Source organism: Mytilus galloprovincialis, chromosome 9, assembly GCF_965363235.1.
Source record: "Mytilus galloprovincialis chromosome 9, xbMytGall1.hap1.1, whole genome shotgun sequence".
NCBI lineage: Eukaryota > Metazoa > Mollusca > Bivalvia > Mytilida > Mytilidae > Mytilus > Mytilus galloprovincialis.
In genome coordinates, this window is record NC_134846.1 from 55,910,173 (window position 1) to 55,935,647 (window position 25,475).

A 25,475-nucleotide genomic window follows, 5' to 3' on the forward strand; every position below is an offset into this window, starting at 1 on the left:
TTTGGGGGATAAAAAATAGGATTTACTGCACTTGACTTTGTTAAATCAATGAGTTACATGAACAACGTTTATAGATCTTGTATAGATCTTACCTTTTCATGTGGCCTGGAGAGGACAACAGACAGACAACACAACACTACAATAGTCACTATGATATATCTTGCTGCAGACATGATAACAGTATCATCTGAAATACAGACAAAACAATTTACATAATATACTGAATAACAATTCCCTCTTGTACACTTACATATCAATTCACAATCGGTAATAATCTATATGTCTATGGCAGAACTGCAAACATTTAACAATATCTGTATGTATACAAGTATTTATATAATGGTTAAAATTGTTTATAACAGTAACAGTTTGACATATAGGACCTTATACCTGTTTATAGCAATTGGGCATAAAAGATATATACAACTTTATGTGTTTAATTGTAAGTTGAAATCTTACAATTGCGCTGAATCTACAAGTTTTTTGTAAAATACAACCCTAGTTCTTCTTCGTACCTTGTGAATTGAAGACCTGGTCCAACTTTGTGACATAAGCATGGCCAATACAAATACAAACATTTTGTTGAGGAATAGTTGATAAGTGGTTGCTGCTTATAAATCATGAACATGAGGAAGCTAAATATTGAAAATAAGGTTCAAAACAGAAAAATTCAAGTCATCTCTACAAAAGTGTTGTGGAAGCCATTATGATTTTGTTAACAATTATTAAATATCTGTGATATGTGCCACTGGTCATCCTTTTTTTCTTGATTGTTAACATTCCTTATCAATAAGGCAACTAATCATTTAATTTTTACTTGCAATGAGTAACAAGACAGGTTCCACTAACAGAAACTGCTTACCCATTAAGAGCACCTGAATTTACCAAGTTTTTTGGTGGGGTTCTTGTTGCTTAATCTTTCTAAAAGTGTGTTTTGTTGACTGTAAATTGTGTTGTCTGAAATTCTTCAACTTTTTGGTTTTGATTGCCAGTTGGTACATTATTTTTTGTTCTTCCATTGATTAAGATTTAAATAGAGAATATAGAGAACTAGATGCTAGGGCCTGTCTTAAACTTGAAGAGAGGTTAAAACTTTTTTACTTTGTGTTAAAGCCTCACTGTGACTTTGAGACGAAGAACAGCAATAAAAGCACTGTTTCTTTTCTTTTTCAGTAATTTTTTTGCCAGGCATGTACTGATCTTATGTTATGCATAGATACCCCATATCCTTTGTATTTCTATCAAGGAGTAAATTAATTGTGGTCTGTGGCCACTTAAATCAAAATACTGCAATAGACCACTTTCGAGTTCATCCGTCACTGGAAAAAACTGGTCAATTATATGCGTCTTTATGACATCATTTACCAGATAGAGGGGGTCGCCTGTATCCCTGCACTATTAACTTTCATCAAGCGTTTTAGTGATCGTCATTGTGCAGGATAAACTAGAAATAAGGGTTGTTCTGTAGGTACTTAATGACAATACCCTAATGACAGCAGAGCTGATTTTCAATTTTGAGAATTCAATTTGCTGAATAATTTATACAATATAGAATTATAGTTTTCCAACCACTTGCTCAACATTGGAATGGATGAGACGCCGCCCCTAAACGCACAAATGACGTTCACTAATTCCAGAGTTTTGACAAACATCGAACTCTATTCTATGAAACCCAAACAAGTTGCTTTCTTTAAAAAAAGAAAAGCAATACATGAACCTAAGACCGCTGACTGCCGGGTCACCAAAAGATTGTTGCTGAATTTGTGTTTGCTTTTGAATTGAAATAATTGACTGTGAAAAGAAAGTATATATTTACAGCTTCTATTTGAATAGCTATTTTAAAGCTCGACTATTATATTTATCACTTGGGAATGCACATATTTTTTTTTTCGATTATAACCCTTTGGCAATCCTACTAACCAGATGACTTACTGTGGATTCATTTTTATTCGTGGTATACCAATTTTCGTGGGTTTCGTGGGTCACAGCGAACCACGAATTTAAGAATTCAACGAAGAATGATCCCGATAAATGTGTATGGAGTCGGATGTTTATTTCCGGTTATGTTATGCAGTTTTAGTATAGTGTTGACTAGCGATAAACATTGTAACATAACACGTGTTTTTTATTGAAAGAAGATACAAGTAGTTTAATTAAATCAATAATAAATGTATCGAATATCAGTGATAATTTACTTTTTAAAATTGATTAAAACTGTTCATGGAAAATAAGTTGTTAATTACCGTGTCAGAGTTTGGTTTACTAGTGATTGAAAATCAATAGGATTAAGTGGGATATTGCCCGTAGGTAATATTGTTTATGACAGGAACATTTATTTTCACACTTTTTACTTATATGACTGTTTATTATATCGTGATTAGGGAAATGAGTTTTCAATCATAAAGTTTTGATTGCCTTATAGAATTCCGACAAGCATTTATAAATGGTAAAACAAACAAATAATTAGTTGTCTCTGTCCATTATTGTAATAGAAGTTTTCAATGAACACTTTAACCTAAAATGACCAAGCAAGGATTTTGACAATTCAAAACTTTTTCAATGAATTCCTTCTTTTTTGTTTGTTTTATTATTGATTAAACCAAGGAGGTTATATGATCTCCTAAATCAAAAACAAATCCACGAATTACGTATCTGATTTTTTTTTTTTTTTTTTTGTTATCAGCGATCCACGAATTTACGTATACCACGAAATGTCTTTTTTTCTCTATCCACGAAAATTGATACCCACGAAAATAAATGAATCCACAGTATGCAAATTGCACAAACCTATCGCAATATTTTATGCACTCAGTTTGCTTTATAATCTGGAATTCAGGATGCATTTATTTTATCTATCATATCCGACTCGTATTTGAAGCTGTCTTTACTCATGTTAGATGTTGTATGCGGTGAAACCTGTGGCATGCAATTGATTGGGATTTCTTATGAAGAGACTTATTTTGGTCTCATAAAACATCTCAAACTTTAAGGATTTCCTGATTTTACTTAAATCAATTCAAACATTCTACAGGGAAACTTAGTTTTGCCGAAGAATTTCTTAATTCAGAAGTTTATAAACCTGTGCACACTTTAAAAAAAAATATATAAAAAGGTATGTAGATATAAAAAGATACCAGAATTAAAATGATGTACGCCAGACACGAGTTAAGTCTACAAAAAAAGCATCAGTGACGCTCGAATGAAAAAAGGTAAAGGCTAAATACATTACAAAGTTAAGGAATCTATTCCTTGGGTAGACAATCCTTAGCTTTTCGAAAAGGTCAAAGTTTATAATAGAACAGTGACTCAAAAAAGAAAGAAAAGAGAAACAACTCGAGGTTAGAATACCGTTAGTAATGATCGTGCTTGAAAGTCATATGTAAAGCTCTTTCTGCCGTGTCCTGAATTTAGATAACAAAAACGAAAATAAGCTTTCACGAGTGAATTTAATAGTATTGCATGCAAGTAGTATTTTAGCGCACGAAATAGTAAATAGAAAGCTCAGGAAAAGAATACACATTTGTGTCATCACATATCTTAATCTAATAGTTGAATTCGAATGTCAAACGGCCTACACTAAATGTTTTGACTCAGGATTCATTGACATTTTATCCGGAATTTGTGAGAACGCAAACCGATAGTGTGCTTTTGAAATGTGATCTATAATGTGAATGAATCAAGACGTGTAGGATAGTTGGTCAACACAATGAATACAATTTTCAAAACCGTACCATAGTACAAATATGTAGATGCTATAAGGTTAAACTATTAAAACAAACAAACAAAAATTGAATTAAAATTTTATAATAAACTAACGTTACGGTCAGTAATTTTTTTTTCCAAATTCTTTTGAATATATATAATATCAATAAACACGAACGTCATGTATTTACGGATGGACATTTTATTTATCGAATGAATCTACTTTTAAATTCTAACATTCCACTATGTGAATATATTACTATACAAAATATAAGTAAAGACTTCTAAATCCATACTAAAACAGTGTAAAATAATCAACATTATGGTTGTAATTAAATTTTATTGTGATTATTGTAAATAATTTTTGCGGTTGTTGTGAGCTGTAAGGATTTAAAATCATGCTTTATGAATTGAAAACACACAAGTATTTTTGTTCACGACCGTTTAAAATTTAAGTATTTAATAAATTTATTTTACTTTCCGTTTTATGGATATATTATAATACAAAAAAATAAATAATAATTACTCATAAAACCCGGCTAAATACTAAAATGGTATGAAATAATTAATGTAGAAATATAATGATTATTGTTTATAAACATTTTCTGTAGGATGCAAGAATTTATTTGGATTTAATTTTTATGTTTCCTTTACAAATGAATATTTAAAAATACCAAAGCAGAGTATCTTGTCATATAAAATACTTATTTTTTAATTGAAACTCTGAAAATATTCTGATTTCAATCATTGTTAGTTTCTTCAGAAACATAAATAAAGTATTATATATTTTTTATATATTTCTTTGATTCCGATTGAATTAAATTCTTTTGATAAGAATATTATCTTTCTGTTTTCCGATCTAAAATTAACATTTTAAACAGAATGTTCTATCCCGTAAGTCTATGATGAAATACACAGTATCCCGTGGTTAAATCTTCAAACATAATTTGTTTACATGTTATCGAGACAACAGACAATACCACGTTATAATTGACCCAGATACACACAGTGTACAGTGGTCGTTTTAAAACAAATATAATTGCGTCGTCAAGGGACATCAAGGGACCATATCAAAGACGTAGATAACAACCTGTGAAGACCTGTATAGATGACCGAAAACTTTCGAGACGTTTCGAGAATTTTATTCTGACTTCCGGCCGAGAGATATCGAGTGGCCCATAGACATATCCAAAACTCGCCAATATATAAGCATGAACCCCTCAGGGGGTTCATGCAAAAACCTATTTATCTTTGCAATCTTTATAAATGAATCTTAATCTTAGACCATCAGGTTTATCAAATTGAATATCTGAATGGATTCTTAATTAACTTAAACTATGCAAAGTACTCCTAAACATGCTAAAAACTAAAATGTAATTAAGTTTTTCAAGAAACATTTCAGTTTGGTTAAATTTATTTTAATGGATTTGTCAAAGATACTAATGACGTTTGTTTGAATTTTTAATGAAGTCATGAATCTCAATTAAGACAATTTGAAGAAGAATTTTAAAGATGCATGATAGCTTGATGCACAACCATTTTTAAAATATGCAAATTATGATTTATCATGAAGTATTGAACTAAAGCCGCAGGGTAAAATAAAAACTGATCAATTTATCTTTAATGGTGTATTTGGATTATAACATATCTAACACAGATTAAGATAATACATCATAGTATAGACTAGAAGAAAATCAATTGTTAATTACATGCCATTCTCAAAGTGTTGAAATATCAATGAACTCTTCATCAACTGTCAAATGCATACTGTTGTGAAGGAATTAGTCTCTAGGCTTCAATATTAAATCAACAGGAAACAATCCTAATTCATTTTATAGAACTAAAGCTAAATTCTGATTTGCCATAATAAACCCTTAAACTACCACATTAAGCAATTCAGTATACACTTACAGTGGAGTCTTGGAAGAAAAATTACACAACATTCTAGCTAGACTCAATTTTTTTCAACCGAATTATTTTTCCTATCATCCAGTGGAACGTACCTGAATTAAAAATAACCATTCAAATCAAATCTTGGACAACCAGAACATATAATCAAACTCTCAAAACCAGTGACATTGAGCAAACAACAATTAATCAATACCACTGGTGGATGCCCCTTTTCTTCGGACGATCAATGCATTTGAATAGGGAAATATGGTTTGAACAACCCCCTTTTCTTCCATGGTGGGATTTCCTCCTCCCCCTTTCAATAATGATTGGATATGCCCCTGAATACATCTTTTGCCCACATTTTTTCCTTGTTATTTTTAGGTGTAACATGGAATTCTCTTATTTTTCCATCGCTTGTAAGGCTTGTTCCATAGACATGTGTCAAGTTAATGCAGTTACCTTTACAACTCAAATCACCCATTCTTTAAATGTTGATTGAAGAAGAAAAACCAAAGGTACATCAAGGAGAATAAAGGCACTATCATAACTTGTTATTGGATTGTAAGCTCAGCTTGTAAGTAGCTTTCAGTATCATTGAGTACTCTCAGATCTGTATGTTGTGTCTTTTATGTTTATGGTAGTTTTTTTGTGCTTTGTATCTATTTGATTAGTTAAGCCCTTTACAATTTATTTATATAGTTTGTTCTTTATGTTGCACTGTAACACTATTGTCCCATGTTAAGGGGAGCAATTAGTGCCATGTTAAACCCTGCAACATTCTGTATGTGCATGTACCAAGCCAGGAGACTGTTATTGAGTGGCTGTTGTTTGTTGCTGTATTTTGCTGTATGTCATATTTGTATTTCATTGGTTTGTACATAAATCAGGTTGTTAGTTTTCTTGCTTGGATTGTCACATTTATCATTTTGGGGTCTTGTAAAGTATAATATGTGGTATGGGTTTTGCTCATTGTTGAAGGCTGTATGGTGACCTATAGTTTTTATCTTCTAAATTAAGATTAAGTTAGAGAATAGAAATGACAGATTTAGCAATGTTTCCATTTATAAAGGGGCATAACTTAAGATGATAAAAGAGACATCACCCAATTTCAAAGTTGAACTCTGTTTTGTGGTATTTAGCATTGTGTTTTTAAAAGTTTTATAACATTTTGTTGAGGCAAATGAAACAAAGTAAGAGAACAGAAACCAATTTTTGGGACATATGTAGACTGATGGTACACTTTTAAATGCACCCTCCAGTACAGTGAGGGCATAAAATATTGTATCAAAGAATACAAGTAGGTTCTGAAAATGAGGTGTAAGTACTTAAACTGATAAATTAATGAAACCATCTGTGTATATATATATGTCATCAACAAATGAAGTTTTAAATTTGCATAACAATGAGTTTCATACATAAACATGTACCCCTTATACATCTAACTAGCAATTATTTGAATCTGGTATAATTTTGAGTTCTGGAAAATTAATGAGAAACTAATGCTGAAAAATAGTTAAAGTAAAATTAACCTGGCTAACCCTATTTAGGTGGGTTAGTTTTCATCATAATTTCTGATCAATTTTACAGAATTCCAAAATTATTCCAGATTCAAATACTTCCTTATTATGTATGTTATAGTTGACATTGGTACATTGTATGTAATTCCTTTTTGTCAGCTGAGTTTCAATGTTTATGTACATGCAATTTTTAAGAACTTCTACTAGAAAATGACTGGGAAAATTGAAATTTATATTCTTAGAAATTTAATGGTAAATAAAAAAATTAAACAAAAATCATTAAGGTCTTCATGTCATTGTCGCATCCTGGTAAATCAATGAAAAAGCATCCTGTATTTTCACTCAGAAATCATTATGTGCCTTTATTAATGCTATTGTTGGGCAAATTTCAAATATGCGAAATTAACGAAACCAAATTCAGGAAAGCTGCAAACAATTTATGTTATAAGTTTAAAATGCAAAATGAATTATTGGACTTTGATTTACTATGATTGCCAGTTTCCTACTGACTGTTGATAGTACTCTGCAGTTACTCAGGCTTCATACATCAATAAAGACTGGCTGCCATGTTATAGTTAAGAGTGCTGATGGTGTTTAATGATACAATGTAATCTGTCTAATCCTACACCTGAGTATTCCAACATCCTACTATAACTGACAATTTTTTCTGGTCCCAAAATATGGCTATCCTAGCAGAAAAACCTGAGTAATCTGACATCCTGCTTAATCCAACATTTTTTTCTGGTCCCCTTGTGTGTCGTATAACACAGGTTACACTGTATTTTTAAGTTATTGCAACGCCTTTATACATTCAGTCTGATTAAAACCAACCCCCACTATCCACTTACTTGCCTTTGAACAAACGCAATTGGATAGTGGGGGCTGGTTTCAATCACACTGTTAAATTTACAATATTATTGAAACAATAAAATTCTGAGTAATAAAAGGTATGACAAAAGGATTTAAAAAAATACTTCCAATCAGTTCTTTGATGTCTTTATAAATTGAAAAAAAACCCAAGGGAACATTTAAAATAGTCTTCTACTGGGAGTAACTGACTAAGAATCCAATGTTTATTGGTATTGTCTCCAGTATAGATAGACTCATCAAAATATTCATAATGGGCTTCTAGCTGAACTAACTTGTATGGATACAAGCATCCCACAGCTATCATAACTTCACTAGGCTCAAATGAAGCTAAATGGGAGGTTTACAAATCTATTAAAGCAGCAGCCTTTATACAAACTGTTTACATAGGTTTCTACTGAACTTAAAATCAATGCAGGGGCAGTGAAAAGCTCCAATCACCAAAAGTTTAAAACACATGCCAACAACTCAAAATCATGTAACTTTGATTTTGGTATAACCACAACTTTTTCACTAATGTACAATGCATAATATATGTAATAATGACTTCAATAGGAGACTTCTATATCACAATGTGTTATAGTAGTCTCAGTTGTGTAATAGTAGTCTCAGCTTCAATATAATACTTCTCAAAAGAATTGTTATGCTTTAGAGAATGATATTTCAGTTTATTATTGTTCTAATACCTTTATGACCTTTTATAAAAATATATAGGATTTATAAAAATTAAATTATTTATACCCATAATAATATTAATTAGCAGAGATGAATAATAATATCTTATCCCTAGTCAGAGTTTTGACATTAGAAATTTCAATATGAATAATTTATCAGTCCCTATATCCAATTTAATTCAATTCAATATTTATTGGAAAGACCACAATAGATACAGACAAAGTCACTGTGTATATATAGTATGAAAATAATTTAGTTTTATTTCCCTGATTTTGAAAGTCTGTGTTTTCATGGTATCAATGGTTATGGTAGTCTCATCCTGCTATAACTAAAATGTTTTAATTAATTTCATTTATTATAAACTGATTTTTATACTTAGCATGTAAACGAATAACCTTAAAAGATCTTTGTTTAATTTACCTGAATTTAGTCCAGAAGTCACAATAATTTTTATGACTCAGTCAATATTTAAACAGATTTAATAATTTCCTGGGTCAACTGTACATATGTCCATATCACTTAAAACTGGCTGAAATCCTGAGAGTGTCAACAACATATGCTGTCATTCGTAAACACAACAAAGAAATCAAATCATTAATAATTCTCACCTGGCTCCTTGTTGCTGCAACAAGCAGTTGTGTGCTAATTATAAATTTAAAATGGCCACCGGACTGGTTCTATATTTATCCGGAATCGATTTTCCATCATTGGATGAGCAATAAAGTTAATAGCATTGTGAACATTTATGGATTTTACTTTTTCGTTATGTTACTGTTTATAGTCAATATGACTGCTAACATAGACCTTTGTGTTTTTGGCTTATATTGTTTATTCCTACAAAATTGAGTAAAAGATATATGGACTAAAAATTAAGCCACTAAAAAGTCCATACATTATTTATCTGTACCGGCCACAGTTTGGTCAAATATTAAAAGAAATTTCAACGGTCCTGACAAGTGCACTAACTTACATTCAAAATCGCATTTATTCAGTATAGCATTAAACTTCATCAAAACACAGATGTCATTTATTTTAGACTTTGGAAATATCTGTTAAAGTCTTAGAAAAGCCAGCCTTAATTCTATGTGATCATGTAGTAACCGTTTGTGGACAGAACTATGTGGACAGCTTTAGGCTTTAATTTTCAAGCTTGAAATATAGTTGTAATATTGTATATCGTCAGGTGTTCGGAATTCCTATAACTGATAACTGCACTCCTCTTAATAATATCGACCTGTTTTACTTGTATGAATCTTCTTTCAACCTTGACAAAATCTTTAGAAAGCCTTTAAGGGAAAATATAGGATACATTATACTAAAAAAAATTAATAAAAAAGAACATGTTTCTAACATTCAAAAGCATTGATCTGCGAAAAAGGGGAGTTTCAACCCACGGGCTCATATTTTTTTATGTCTTGACCCTTTTTTTTTTCTTTTTCAGTTTATCGTATTTCTAAACTGGACAAAGAGGGACAACTCTTATATAAATATGAATAAGAAAAAGGTATTCTAGACTTTAAAAAAATGACTTTTCTAGTTTATACCGGTAATTTAATGAATGAAAATATTACTTATTCTCAATAAATCATAAAAACATAATACTACATTGATCAAAACTAACCTTTTTGAATTTAATGCAAGTTTTCTGTTCGAAAATTGTTCTACCACAACTTTCCAGTATTAAATTAGAAATTATTAGATCCTTTATAAAAGTTATTTAGAACAAAGTGCATGAGAATCATAATCTTTTTAACTTCATTTCATGGTACTTTTGTTAGGTTACACATGTTTATAAATAGTTGATTGGGAAACAAGTTATTGCAACTAATATATTAATCCCTTTCCACTTTGGTACTTTTGTTGTCAAGGTAAATAAAAATTTCGTGATGAACCATGGAGTTTTTATACGGGACGTATTATGGTACCCCGTTGTCCATTCGTCCATCGTCAGCATGTCGGACCAAAACTCAAAAACGCTGTAACCAATTTACATGGAACTTCGGCGAATTGTCTATATAGTTATCATTCCTGTCGAATTTTTAGAAAATATTGATTTTACGTTTCCGAGTTGTGGGATTTTTTTAACAGTATAGAGTTTCTTAAGAGCCTGTGTCACTCACCTTAGTCTATTTGCTGCAGTGCATGTCAAACAAAGGACACTCTTTAACATTAAAGACAATAATAGAATTAATGGCAAAATTAGCTGTTTTGGTGATGGTGACTTGTTTGTAGATCTTATTTTACTGAACATTCTTGCTGTTTACAGTTATCTCTATCTATAATGAATTTCGTCAAGTAGTTTCAGACGAGATGATTTTTGTTAAAGTTAAGTTTTTGACATTGAGAAATTATTTATAGGTGTCATAACGATTAACGAGTGGGAATAGATATCGCTTTTTATCAACTCGAGTTATTCAATTTCTTTTGGCGAGTTTATTATTACTATTTGAATTAAATGGCGAGAGTTGATATCAAGCGATATCCCATTCTCACAAGTTATTAAACCTAGTTGTCTTTATACGGCCAACACTCTCATTACGTTAAACTAAAAATTCCGAGAATCATTGTTCTAGCATGTTACACACGAAATGTACATCGTCGTAACATTTGAATGTCATCAATGACCTAACGAATATCCAGTGAAAATGCCGTAATGTCGTCTTATAATGATGTATAAGGTGTCAGACCACCAATTAAAATTCTCTATCTGTTCTACCAACTTTTGCGATTTTCGCAGCTTGCATAGCATAAAGCATAAAGCATAAAAGATTTATTTAAAGTCGGTTATACATATAACAATACAACATAAGCTCTCGGTAGAGCTTTTATCCGACATACATATAAGACAAGCACAATACATAAAACACATAAAACATGCAAAATAAATAATGTTATCAAGCACAACAATTAATTAGCACAATTAAAGCATATAAGCAAACATAAAATGCAGATAAACTAACATTCATGCAATAGCAATTATAAAGCACTAAAAGTAATCCAAGCATTAAGAACACAAATAAAAAAAAAAATTATGCCAAATAATTTAAAAGCCAGAGTATACATGATCAATAAATAAACTGATCTACAGCTCATTGAGATCTGCAGGAGGAACACTGACACGAACTGCCCTCCCAATTACCAACCAAACCTTTGAACTGACCCAATGGCATTTCGTCCCTCATTTTATTTGGCAGTTCGTTCCAGAGTTTGGCTCCTGCATATCTAAATGAGTGTAGCCCATGGGTAGTTGTCCTTACCCTGGGAACATCTGCTATGTTGTTATTTCTAAAAGAGTAATTACATTTTTTAATTTCAATAAGTTCATGTAGATATAATGGACATTGTTTATTAATAATTTTATATACCTCTATTGCTATCATTCTAATTCTTCTAATTTCTAAGCTTGGTAATTTTGATTTAATTAATAGTTGTTCATAGGTACTACAATAGTCTTCATATATAAATCTAAGGGCACGCTCCTGTATTTTCTCTATTTTTCTGGTGTTACACTCACCACAGAAGTGCCATATTACAGGACAATAATTAAAATTTGACATTATAAATGAATAATATATAGTAAGTCTACCTAATTTTGTTAAATTTTTACCAATACGTTTAAGTACATGTAATTGTCTTGATGCCTTTTTACAAATATTGGAAATATGGGCATCAAACTTAAGTTGATAATCAATTGTTACACCCAATAATTTTACTTCTTTTTCACAATGTATAATATTACCATCTAAATTAAATGAAATGTTTTTATTTTCAGTTTTCTTGCCTATGGCTATTGCCTGAAATTTGTCAGGGTTGGCCTTCATATGATTTAGACTGAACCAATTTATTAGCTCTAAGCTTTCTTTTTCTAAAATATTTACCACAGTGTCTATATCAGAGTGTGAATATGATAAAGTATTGTCATCTGCATAATTATACAATGAACTGTTTGAAACAAAATGAAAAATGTCATTCAAGAAAATGTTAAAAAGTACAGGTCCTAATATAGAGCCTTGCGGCACACCTTTATATATATCTTTCCAGGTACTAATATCTATACCAACTTTTACACATTGTTTTCTTTTACTTAAATAGCTGTCTATTAAGCTTAAAGCTGTTTCCGATAACCCATATGCCTTTAGTTTTAAAATTAGCAAATCATGGGGAAGGCAATCAAAGGCTTTCGAGAGGTCCATCAACACAGCAGCAATATATTGATTATCATCAATAGCCTTCTTCCAATCCTCAATGATTTTCAAAAGTGCTGTCTGGCAGCCGTATCCTGCTCTAAAGGCAGACAAATATGGGTGAAATATATTTTGAAAAAAATCAACTAGCTGCTTGAAGATGGCTCTCTCGAAAAACTTTGATACAACAGGTAAAATACTGACTGGCCTATAGTTGCCAACTTCCAGTTGACTATTCTTCTTGTGAAGTGGCACCACTTGAGCCTCTTTAAGTTTGTCTGGAAATACAGAGTGCTCAATAGATTTGTTTATTAATTTTGTTATTGGTGTCACAACTGCTGGTTTTGCCAATTTCAGTATTTTAACGGATAACCCGTCTTTACCTGTAGCCTTATTAATACCAAGTGTCGTGGGCCTCAATCCTTTTTGTTGTCTGGGGGGACTATGGGATTGAAGTCACGCTTTTCGTTTTCCAAATTTTATTTAACTGCCATCTAACAAAACACATGGGTGACAGACGACACTAACTGTTCGCCGCCGACAAACATAAAAAGGTATACAGTCCCGTAAAATACAATAAACAGGCTAAATTATGTCCTACATTTCCGGTAACCAGAAATACCAAATAGAGGTATATAACATCCCCCGCCCAAATATAAAATTTGAAAAATTTTGGTCTGGTCACTGGAAATGCAGACAGCAATATGACATAATACAATAATAATAATAATAAAAAACGTTTCAAATTTGTATACACCCTTTCTCACTCTGGCATTACTAACTCCGTACATGGACACAGTTTTGTTTGTACTTGCATATATACTATATCCTATATAAGATGAATATAACTTTCATACAGTTGACTCAACTCTTAAGTTTGCTATATATTGGTTACAATTTGTGCTCTAATCACAGTGCTGCTAGCAGAGACCAGAAACTCTTAAAATAAATATTTTAAATAACACAATCTAGTATAACACTATCACACACACACTTATAAAGTAGCCAGAAGTTTCATGAAAATAATTTTGATAGACATATATACATACACTCTCAGCATCAATAAACAATGTTATAGAAAATATACAGGTTTTCACTCCAGCAGACACTAACACTCTGTACACCGTTATATATTCAACTGAGAAAAACTTTCGCAAGTATTTGAAAAACTTTTCAATTCTGTTGCATGTAACACATCTAGTTCAATTAATGCCTTTTCTAGCTTCATGATATATATACCTTTTGAATGAAACATTTGATAGAAATGCATATCTTTAAGAAAAATCAAAACAATCAATCGTAATATCATACGAAAATAACAGTAAATAAACGTACATTAGTGCAATTCAATTAAAGCGATGCTATCATCACAAAAAACGTCACAAATCAAGAAGATTATGTCCTTCTGTATAGTCCATAGCTGAAAATCAGGGTATGACTGTAACTGCTCACATCTCGCGATCTAAGGTATGTTAGTTTAGCGATGCAATCATCACCAAAACAGCAGAACAAAAGTCCAACCATGGGTATTGCTTAACGGAGTGTAAATAAATTGAGCGATGCAATCATCACCAAAAAAAAAAGGTCACAAATCAAGAAGATTATCCAACAAACATTCAGCTAATTCCGATTTTTGATCGTGTGTTAAATGATCGGATAAATCAAAATCTGTCTTAATCTTGGTCAAAATTTCTTGCCTGTCGGGACTGTCTGTAATGTCACATTGCTGTTCGGAATTATCGGTCCGCAGTCCATTTTCATTAGCAACCAACTGAATATTCTGCACTTCGGGTATCTCGGGTTTTTCAGACATTGCAACATAGGTGTACTCATTCGATAATGTTGAAAATTCAGCAATATTTTTGCCTTTTGGAATCGTTATTTTCACATTACTAGCATTCAATAATTTAATCGGAACTTTGCGATTGACAGGAACGACAACTAAAGATTTGGCAACTAAAAACTTGTGGTTAACTGAAAATTTGCTGTTTACGCATATCCCTTGCAATCCGACTGTAACGTAATTTGGTAACTTCCCAAAAGTCAAGTATTCTGTATTCGGTTCAAGTTCTATCCTCTTAACTGTTTTAACTGGCACAGTCTTCTGATTACAACTAAAATCACTAAAATCTAAAACAATTTTATTTTCTCGTAAATATTCAGTACCGAGAATCAAAGGATGAGATGTTTTGGGAATGATATATGTTTCAATAATTTCATTTTTCTGATGAATTGTGGCTTGAAGTTTGGATATTCCGTTAATTCTGATTTTATCGTTGTTGGCTAATCGAATTTCCGATTCACTTAGTTGTTCAAAATAAAGTTTATGACGATCGGATATCGAATCATACAAAGATTTAGAAATGACATTGATAGAGCTCCCTGTATCAACTAATGCAGCTATTCGTAGATCACCAAATAAAACAGTTATGTACAAAAATTTATCTTTAGTTGAATTTTTATCAAAATCGGCACCAATAGACGAAGTTAACCCGGACGATTGTGCCCCACACCCGGGTTGGTTCTGTTTCCCTGTGCATAAAACTCCAGTTTGGTACAAGATTGAGCAATGTGGCCATTCTGATTACACAGTTGGCATTGATCAGACGGTTGAAATTGACCATACCCGTTCCAGTTACAAACTCTTTGAAAATGACCGAGACCTTTGCATCTCCTACATTCAGCTGAGTCAAAACGAGACGTATTTGCATTATTCGTGCTTGTATTTTCAGGTCTTTGTGGTTCTTTGTGGGGTACTTCCCTGACTGCCATACTAGTTATCAGACCGCTTAACTGTCCGATTTGATCCCTAATGTCATGAACATCAGAACGTGATGGTTCACTCTGAACATGCTCCTTGCGTTTACCCTGAACTAAGTCGGTAAGAATAGCAACCTGATTTTTTAAATCACGGATAACCTCGCTCTGGTTGGAATCAGTACTGTTTGATTTTCCTGGCAACTGCCGAGGTGCATGTTTATTTTCATGTTTAAGAGCATTTATAGAGTCTCCGTGTTGTCTATACCCACAGGCTTCCGCCATTTTTGCAGAAGTTAAGGCATGGTGTGCATCGACTGGTTGACCAGCACGTACAAAAAACGACATTTTTTCGGGCAACCCACTTATAAATTTTGCTACTAACTCGTGGTCATGCTTTCTTAATATTTGAGCTTTTTCCGACAGCTGACTGAAATAATCTTCTAACGACTGACCCGGAGATAATACCATGTTTTGGAAAATTTCACTTTCCATTATAACTGTTGCGCTTTGCCAACTAAAATTTATATATTTTTCCTTGAACAAAACACAAATTGTTATCCACGAACTTTTAGACTCGTCACTCAAAGAATTGTACCAAGTTAACGCAGGCCCCTTTAGATGTAAATGAAATGCTGCAATGCGTCTTTTGTCTGTTTCTGGCAATTCATGGAGAAGTGCGTAAGATTCAAATTCACTGAAAAATCCTTTCGCATTATCTTGGGGGTATCCTGAAAATTCACGACACCTGACTAATTTGCTCATTATTGAAGTAGTCTGAATCTTAATAGGTAGATCAACCGATTCTGTGGGGATTTCTGTTACATTAAACGGTTGTGGGGTAGATGTAATTGGACTTGCCTCGGCTAATAACACATTTATTTCTGGTTCAAAATTTGCAGTGTTGTCTGGAGAATTAACATCACCTACATTTTGTAAATCAAACTCTGTTAGTCCTACAATTTCGTTATCCTCAAGGAATCCGTCACTTAATAATGATCTAGAAGATAAACTTTGTATGTTACTGTCCGTTTCTGAATCGCTTTGATATTCGTTGTGTTCTATAGAAGGCTCGGAATTTTCATCTGACATAATCACCATTTACCGGTACAAAACTTTGTGTTCATGTTAATAGAATGGATACAATAGGCACTACATGAAACTCATTGGCGATACAAATATCACCAAACAAGTATTAATTTGAACATCGAAAATATTATATGTCTACACACGTATTCAAAACTGTTTACTGCACATTTATTTAATTTGGAATGCAATATTATAATACTGGCGATACTATTATCACCCTGTCTATGCATGCATCATTTTTCCTTCCTAAATAAACGAAAACGGATAATATCGGATTGCTGAGTTGTTGAGACATGCACTGGCGATACTTTATCACCAAATAATTATGAGATACTAATCAAAATATGTAGCTGACTTGTCGCTGACAAAATTGTCCACTTCCACGTGTTCGCAAAAATAATGTTCACCAAAAATTATATCACAAATAAAAGCAATATTTACGCTAATAAGAGCCTTTTAAGTCCTCCACCATGTCGTGGGCCTCAATCCTTTTTGTTGTCTGGGGGGACTATGGGATTGAAGTCACGCTTTTCGTTTTCCAAATTTTATTTAACTGCCATCTAACAAAACACATGGGTGACAGACGACACTAACTGTTCGCCGCCGACAAACATAAAAAGGTATACAGTCCCGTAAAATACAATAAACAGGCTAAATTATGTCCTACATTTCCGGTAACCAGAAATACCAAATAGAGGTATATAACACAAGTTTGTTTATTTGTTTTTCTACAAACTTCTCTTCTATACATTCAAAAATTAAATTACCTTCAGTTCTACAATTATTATATATAGCTTTTATACTAGGGTGGTTCTGATCTACAGTACAGTCTGATCCAATATCTTTTGCTACATTAACAAAAAAATCATTAAACATATTAGCAACCTTTGACTGATCATTTATAATGTTATCATTGTCACATAAAATAATGTTGTTCTCAAAATAACTACCTTTGTTGGTTAAAAAAGGTTTTATGGTGGGCCAAAAGTCTTTACTTTTTGGTCCCCCTACACAACGCTCTATAAAATAATTTCTAACTGATTTACGCTTGATCTTGTTTACAAAATTTCTTTGGGCTCTGTATTTTTCCCAGTTTTTCTTAGATTTTACCTTATTGTATTTATTGTACAACATCTTTTTCTTAAATATAGATTGCCTAAGCTCTTGATTCATAAATGGAGCAGGACTTTGTACATTTTTTCGTTGTTTCAATGGTATATGTTTATTTACAGTATTTAGAAGATCAGATTCAAAGTCTTCATATGCTTTGTTGACATCACTGTTTTCATCAATCAGCTTTCATAATATCTTACACAAAGTTTAACTTCCTAGAAACCAGGTATATCCTGATATGTACATGTATCATATTTCTACATGCCTATACCCTAAATCCTTCTTAGAAAAAAAATGACCTTCGAATAGAGGTACTCCAAAAATAATCCCTGGTTGTTTTTTTTTTTCGAAATCTTTAATTAGTATACCGTGGAGCGCAATAATCCTCAAATTTTAATTCTAACTCATAGACAAGTAAATTTTGGCTCGGAATGGTCTAAATATATTTCTATTTCACCAAAAGTTTGATTTTTGAAAATTTGTTGGTCCTTGTTTAAGTAACTAAACAAGTAAACATTTACAAGGATATCGAAAGCACTATTTTGTGTCAGAGTAAGGCTACTTTTACATACGTTCTACAGTGGAGGGAGTAATTGGTGGTGTGACACCAGCAGATCAAATTAACGCAGATTTTCGTATTTTCATATCACACTCTGTGTAGTGATGATACGAGAAATTTCTATTCATGCAAGAAATAGATAATAAGACACAACCATACATAAGAGAAATGTACTTTGAAAACGGGACATGTGTATCATGCGACCATTGCTGTTTATTAAAAAAAAACAGAGTAAGAAACCTCAGTACTGGACAGCAAAGAAGAATCAGAGAAATGCTATGTAAGAAAACACTTCTACTAATGGAGGCCTGATCCCCGCCCCAACAAACAAAAAAAAAAAACATGAAAAAAAAACACAAAAAAAAAAAACCAAAGATAATTAATCCGCTCGATTTTTATTCCAATTGACAAAAACATTTGAATTAGATTTTATGCACAATAAACAACGAAATGAATAGCTCATCAGAAATACAAATATCTGTATGTACGTCTCAATTCAAATTATTTATGCGTACATTATATTGTTGACATCTCGAATATGTACTGTACTTGAAAGTTATAAAATGTGACAAACAGCAAAATATATATATTAATATCTTTCTATATCAAATACAATCATACATAATATAACTTTGTATATTAAACACAGGCGTTTATATCACGCCTTGTTAGAGATGAAGTCTGTTTGTTTACATTTTTGTTCATATTCACTCGAAAAAAAAGTGGTCACACTCGAAAAAGCCCGATCAAATCACTCGAAAAACCACGATCCTAGCCGGACACTATACCTACTGTGCTAATGTTTGCTGTGCTGTTAACTAGTTCCTTAAATGCAATCGAAAAAATTTAGCTACAATCAACTATTTTTTTCTTCAACTTTAATTGACGTATTTTTACTAAATCCATTGGCTGTTGGATGTGAAATGATTGATATTTTAGTATTAGAAAAATGATTTTTTTACTAGTTGTTATTGACTTTGAAACATCCTCCAGTAAACGCAAGTACTCTTAGATCCGTGTCTTTTTTAATGTGGGATGTAGTATACTAGTATATCCTGTCACGTCATGTCTGTGTTTTTCATAATTGTTTTCTGCTTTGTATTGCTCTAAATCGGATAATTTAGGCCCTTTTCAACTTATTTTTACAGTTTGTTCATATTGTTGTGCTGGTACATCACTGTCCCAAATCAGTGGAGGCATAAGCGTCTGCACTATTCTGTATGTGCCTGTCCCAAGTCGGGAGCTTGAATTCAGGAGTTGTTTGTTGTTGCATATCATATTAAAATTTTCGTTCATTGTTTTGTACATAAACCAGGTTGTTTGTTTTCTCGTTTGAATTGTTTTACATTTGTTTCGAGGCCTTTTATGGCTGACTATGCGGTATTTGTATCTTACATTATTGAAGATCATACGTTGACCTATAGTTATTAACTTGTCATTTGGTCTCTTGTGGGTAGTTGTCTCACTGGCAATCATATCGCATCTTCTTATTTTGATATTCAAATTAATATAATTTGGTTAATTTTATATGACATGTAAATGGCGAAAAATAAACGAAACTGATGTTTCGGAACACAGTTTAAGATAAGTGCCCATATGCTCGAATGTATCATGAGTGTATGAGGGAGGACTTCACGGACGGGAAGGGTCAGATGTGAATTACCGTTCTAAACAACAAGTTTCAAGTAATATTGAGTTTTTCCCTGCTCGACATTTACACGTTCAGTAATCTTTGAAATTGGGGTGAACAGTTTATTGCATTTTTCTCATCGAGTATCACAAAAGGTCCCTAACAATAAACAGGAAGAATAAGTTTCCAGTTAATGCGACACTTGCTTCCTATCATGCTACCTTGACAAAAAAAATCTACATTCTGATACGACAAAGACCTGGTACTATAACACAGAGCTCACAGAGCTCTGTGTTAGTAGTCTCAGGACAGACGAACGAAATTTTGGACAGACAAATATACGACATATGTATACCAGAAAAATAATGCCTCAGTCACTATTATCGCAAGTGGGACATAACTTACGCAGTTACACATTGTAAATTGAATTGCAAAAAGGATTCGTGTCTGCATGAACTAGAAAAGGGCACTTTCTGATGATACATACCGTACTTAATTTAAAAAGATGACAGCAATACCTATTCCACATATGGTTTGTGAAGTGCTAAGTAATCTTATAGATGATTATTTACCTTGTTGTCAGTGTTTCAACATGGGAGAAAACTGCTCCTACATGTATATTGACTTTACCTCCATTTCAGGGGCGAATCCAGCCATTTCAAAAGGGGGTTAACAAGTCAGGATAAACAGGGGTGGGGGTGCCCACTATATTTCCCCATCCATAAAATCTGTTCAAGTTGGGGGAGAAACGGACGATAAAGGGACAGCCACACTAACTCCAAAGTTGATAAAATTTCAAACAGTCGATGCACAGATTGATAGAATTTCCGAACAGTCCATGAACATAAATCTTGTACTGATCATTTTGATTTTATGAGATTTTCGTTTTTGAACGAATTAAAAGTCAAATGAAGTCCATCAGACACACATGTAAGCCTAACAAACATTCCATACACCAATTATGATGACATATTGCTTATGACATCTGATAAATTGACAAAACCAACTAAGATAGATCGTTCTTACTATTTCTACCATAAACTTTTTGAGAAATTAGCCTAAAGCTGAAAAACTATTATCTATTTTTAGCCAGTGTGGTCATATTGCTTGATCAACCTTTATGAAATTCACAGACTATATAGAAGACACTTTTTACAAGCTTTGTTTCAATCCAATGAGGGATATGCACGTCCCAATTGGGCCATTTAAAAAAAAATGAGGCAAAAGTGTGACATGGGGGGGGGGGGGGGGGTCCAATTTCAAACTCAATATTTTGTATTTCTTTTTTGTCTTACCCTATTACCGATACTTTAAATTTTATAATTCCAAAGTTTCAGGCAGAATGAAACAGACACATTGAATAATCTTAAATTTTAATAACATACATCTCAAAAAATTTGAACAGAAACCATACTACTTATAAACAAGTTTGGTAATAAAACAGTTAAAAAAACATTGCTCAAACCTTTTCCAAATGAAAGTCAATAGAAAAAGAAAAATTTTAAAACCAAAATTTCCATCTTTTCTGCTAAATCATATAATATGGACAGCCTCAGCTGTCACATATTAGAGATTTACATAACGTTATGCTGAAGCTTCCAATGTAAAGTTAATACAGCCTGATGATGAATTAAATCATCAAAATGAAAAATTTTAAATAATGAAGTGCTAAGTTGAATCTGCGTTGTGTTGACTTGCAACTTCAAGTGTTGATGTTGTGAAAGCATCGTGGTAAGCCACGGCGTTATGATGATCTGCTTATAACACGTAACGTTGAGTTGAAACTACATACTGTTAGGTTGACATTACACGATGTCAACTTGATACTGGATAATGCTTAGACGTACTCTCAGATTGCTAGGATATCGAATAAAACGAAAAGTTGAACTTCATGATGTTGACTTATTATTGATGAATTTAAAGCTTAGATATCACAACGTTATATCATTATAATGTCACGATAGGTTTATCATAATGTATGTATACTTTAAAATACACGATTTAAAGCTAAACTAGCATAATGTTATATTACTATAATGTCACGACAAGCTAACCATACAATATGCTCATTAGAAACAACACGATGTAAAGTTGAAAGTACGTGTTGTTGAGCTGGGATTGCACAATTTTATATCATTATTATGTCATGATAAGCTAACCATACAATATGCTCACTAGAAATTACACGACGTACAGTTGAAAGTACTTGTTGTTGAGCTAGGATTGCACAATGTTATATCATTATTATGTCATGATAAGCTTACCATACAATATTCTCACTAGAAATTACACGACGTACAGTTGAAAGTACTTGTTGTTGAGCTAGGATTGCACAATGTTATATCATTATTATGTCATGATAAGCTTACCATACAATATTCTCACTAGAAATTACACGACGTACAGTTGAAAGAACGTGTTGTTGAGCTAGGATTGCACAATGTTATATCATTATTATGTCACGATAGACTAAATATACAATATGCTCACTAGAAATTACACGACGTACAGTTGAAAGTACGTGTTGTTGAGCTGGGATTGCACAATGTTATATCATTATTATGTCACGATAGGCTAACCATACAGTATGCTCACTAGAAATTACACGACGTTAAGTTGAAAGTACGTGTTGTTGAGCTAGGATTGCACAATGTTATATCATTATTATGTCATGATAAGCTAACCATACAATGTGCTCACTAGAAATTACACGACGTACAGTTGAAAGAACGTGTTGTTGAGCTAGGATTGCACAATGTTATATCATTATTATGTCATGATAAGCTAACCATACAATGTGCTCACTAGAAATTACACAACGTACAGTTGAAAGAACGTGTTGTTGAGCTAGGATTGCACAATGTTATATCATTATTATGTCACGATAGGCTTATCGAACATTATTTTGACATGAAACGACACGAAGGTGGAAAAAAAGGTCCTCTGATTTAGGACCTGATGTATCTTGCAGATAGTGCCGCATATGCGTGGTAATAATATGAACTAAAAAGAGAATGACATTATTCTACTTTCTTTTTACACTGTAACAGTACGGTTCATGTAATATTATCATTTAAAAAGTTTAAAAATTTTGTAATTTTGAAATTTTCACCAAATAATTAAAATTCTAAATATCGTTTTTAGATTTGATAGTTTAGATACTTGATCAAACTTTAAAAAGTACTCTTAACGTGCAGTTTTTGATTGTTACTCTTTTTGAAAGTTTGATTTTTTTTATAGTTTTTGATGAAGATATCAAAATTAGAAAATGGGCGAAAAGAGGTGTACCTATAAACTGCGAAACGATTTAAAAGCGGAACGAAACGAAACACAATGAAATGCACAGCTACGGTTACTTCAAAGTTAATGTATAAAATAAGTAAAAAATTTGATAACAAAATAGATATTTCTCAAAAGCGGATAATTCGTGTTAAAACAAGAAGCACGGCTTTGATTATGATCATTTTTAATTAGGAATAAAACGCACAAAATATATCAAATAATTTTCAATTGCCAAATAAATAATTTAAAGAAGTGTTTTTTTTTTTTTTTTTTTAAATTGGACATTAACATGAGATAACAGTATCCTGAAATGTGTTAAGGTTTTACATGTATGATTTTTTTTTTTTTTATTTCAACCGAATCACTTTTTAAAAAAAATCTCTTATATAAGCTGAGCGTTTAAAATAATAGTTCAGGACTATTTTGTTTCCCCAGCGCCCAACATATAGGAGTAACAGTGAAAACTCGCAGTATGTTAAACAGATATATACAAGGTTAATTGTGTTTATATTTTCTTCTGCACTTTAGACATTTAAATAAAATTCCCTAAAATTTGATTTGATTTTGTTTTTTGCTCTACGACTTCTTAAATAGTGGTCGCTTTACCGGATAGCACGAAAAGATGCCTAACGGATGGAAAAAGTTTTATGTTGACAAAACTGTTATCCGTTGGGAGTCCGTTCATGTACTGACAAAATAAAACGGACACGTAACGAAGGCACAACGGACACACACATAATATGCAACGTACGAGAAACGGAAACGTACAAGACAGAACGGATGTCAAACATACATCCAACGGACGAGTACCGCATACAACGTACACCAAACGGAAGCATATCCGATAAAATGGAAGAACACGATATGCGAAAAAAATGAAAGGCGGCGGTTTCCGTTCAGCTGGGTTTGGTTTGTTTTTCAAAATGCCGCCAAAGGGTAGTGTCTTGCCTGAATAAGAATGCTTGATAGTGAACACGTGCTCTTACTCTAAAATCATGTATGATTAATAAGCATTCATGACACACAAGAAATCTAACACACCAATAATTGCCATTTCTGACACGAAATTTTCAATGGCATTTATCCGTTTCAGATCTGTTCAACATCCATTTCCTCCTGCGTTTAACGTAAAAATGGGGAAGGGTGTATTTTTTTCATATTTTTTTTTCTTTAAATTTTCTATTGATTCATATTTCGGATTTGTATATTAAAGCAAAAAATACTGATATATCAGGAGATACACACCGGATATTATGTGTAAATTATTAAATAAAGTATTGTGCAATGGCAGGAAATATTAAATGCAGAGGCGGATTTAGGGGTGGGGGAGGGCAGGGGGCCCGACCCCCCCTTTTTGGGAAAAAATTTGGTTGCTTATATAGGGAGTCATTGAAGCGTGACTGGAGCGGGCCCCCTCTTAGGTCAGTCAGTGGGCCCCCACTTATGAAAATTTCTGGATCCGCCACTGAATTGCATATGTAGTATTGCGCTATAGCATAGTATTACTCATTAGCAAGAAATATTCAATTGCACCGAATTGCGCAATAGCATTTACAGGGGCGGATCCAACCATTTTTAAAAAGGGGGGTTCCCAACCCAGAACAAAGGGGGGTTCCAACTATATGTCCCCATTTAAATGCATTGATCGTCCAAAAAAGGACTCCCCTGGATCCGCCACAGCCAAGACATCTTCATTTTCAGACTATTGTGCAATAGCACAATATTGGACCAGAAAGAAATCTTCGATTGCACATTATTGCGCAATAGAAAAAAAAAATCGATTGGAAATGAATACAAATATTTCAACCCATTTCAAATTTTAAAGATCTTTCACCACATTTATTATGTGTCAGAAACCTATATTATGTTCAAAGTTTGATCAAAAACCAAATTCAGACTGTATCAAGCTTAAATAATGTGTCGAAACTTGCACCAACAGTTCAGGGTTCGACCACTGTGGTCGAATCAGGCTGCGCTCAGCGAAGCATTTTATTTAGTTATTGTACCACAATCAACCTTAATCAAAGTACAAGTACGCATCTATGTCCAGTCAGAATGGGGCTTGAAAGAGAGTCAGTGCCACGATCTCTGCACGATGAATTTTGCCATTCTGAACGCTGAAAATATTCGAATACTTGAAAGTCAAGTAAATATAAGAACCGAAACATTTTAAGAAGTGTTTGACCAAAAGGAAAGTTGAAATATCA

The 25,475-nt window shown here is 32.6% G+C and overlaps 1 protein-coding gene across 3 annotated transcripts in view; it reads right to left on the reverse strand.

The window, feature by feature from the left end:
• LOC143045357 (uncharacterized) overlaps positions 1 to 9,323 on the reverse strand; it is a 56,953-nt gene extending 47,630 nt beyond the window's left edge. For 2 of the 3 annotated variants that reach the window (XM_076217814.1, XM_076217812.1), the window contains exons 1-2: positions 9,263 to 9,323; positions 93 to 187 (exon numbers count right to left, since the gene is read on the reverse strand). In XM_076217814.1, coding sequence (XP_076073929.1) covers positions 93 to 173 — 81 coding nt within the window. In that variant the 5' untranslated portion in view covers positions 174 to 187; positions 9,263 to 9,323. Of the gene's footprint in view, positions 1 to 92; positions 188 to 9,074; positions 9,233 to 9,262 lie in introns of those variants that run through there. The other variant, XM_076217813.1, reaches the window with a different exon arrangement.
• Between the last annotated feature and the right edge of the window lie 16,152 nt (positions 9,324 to 25,475).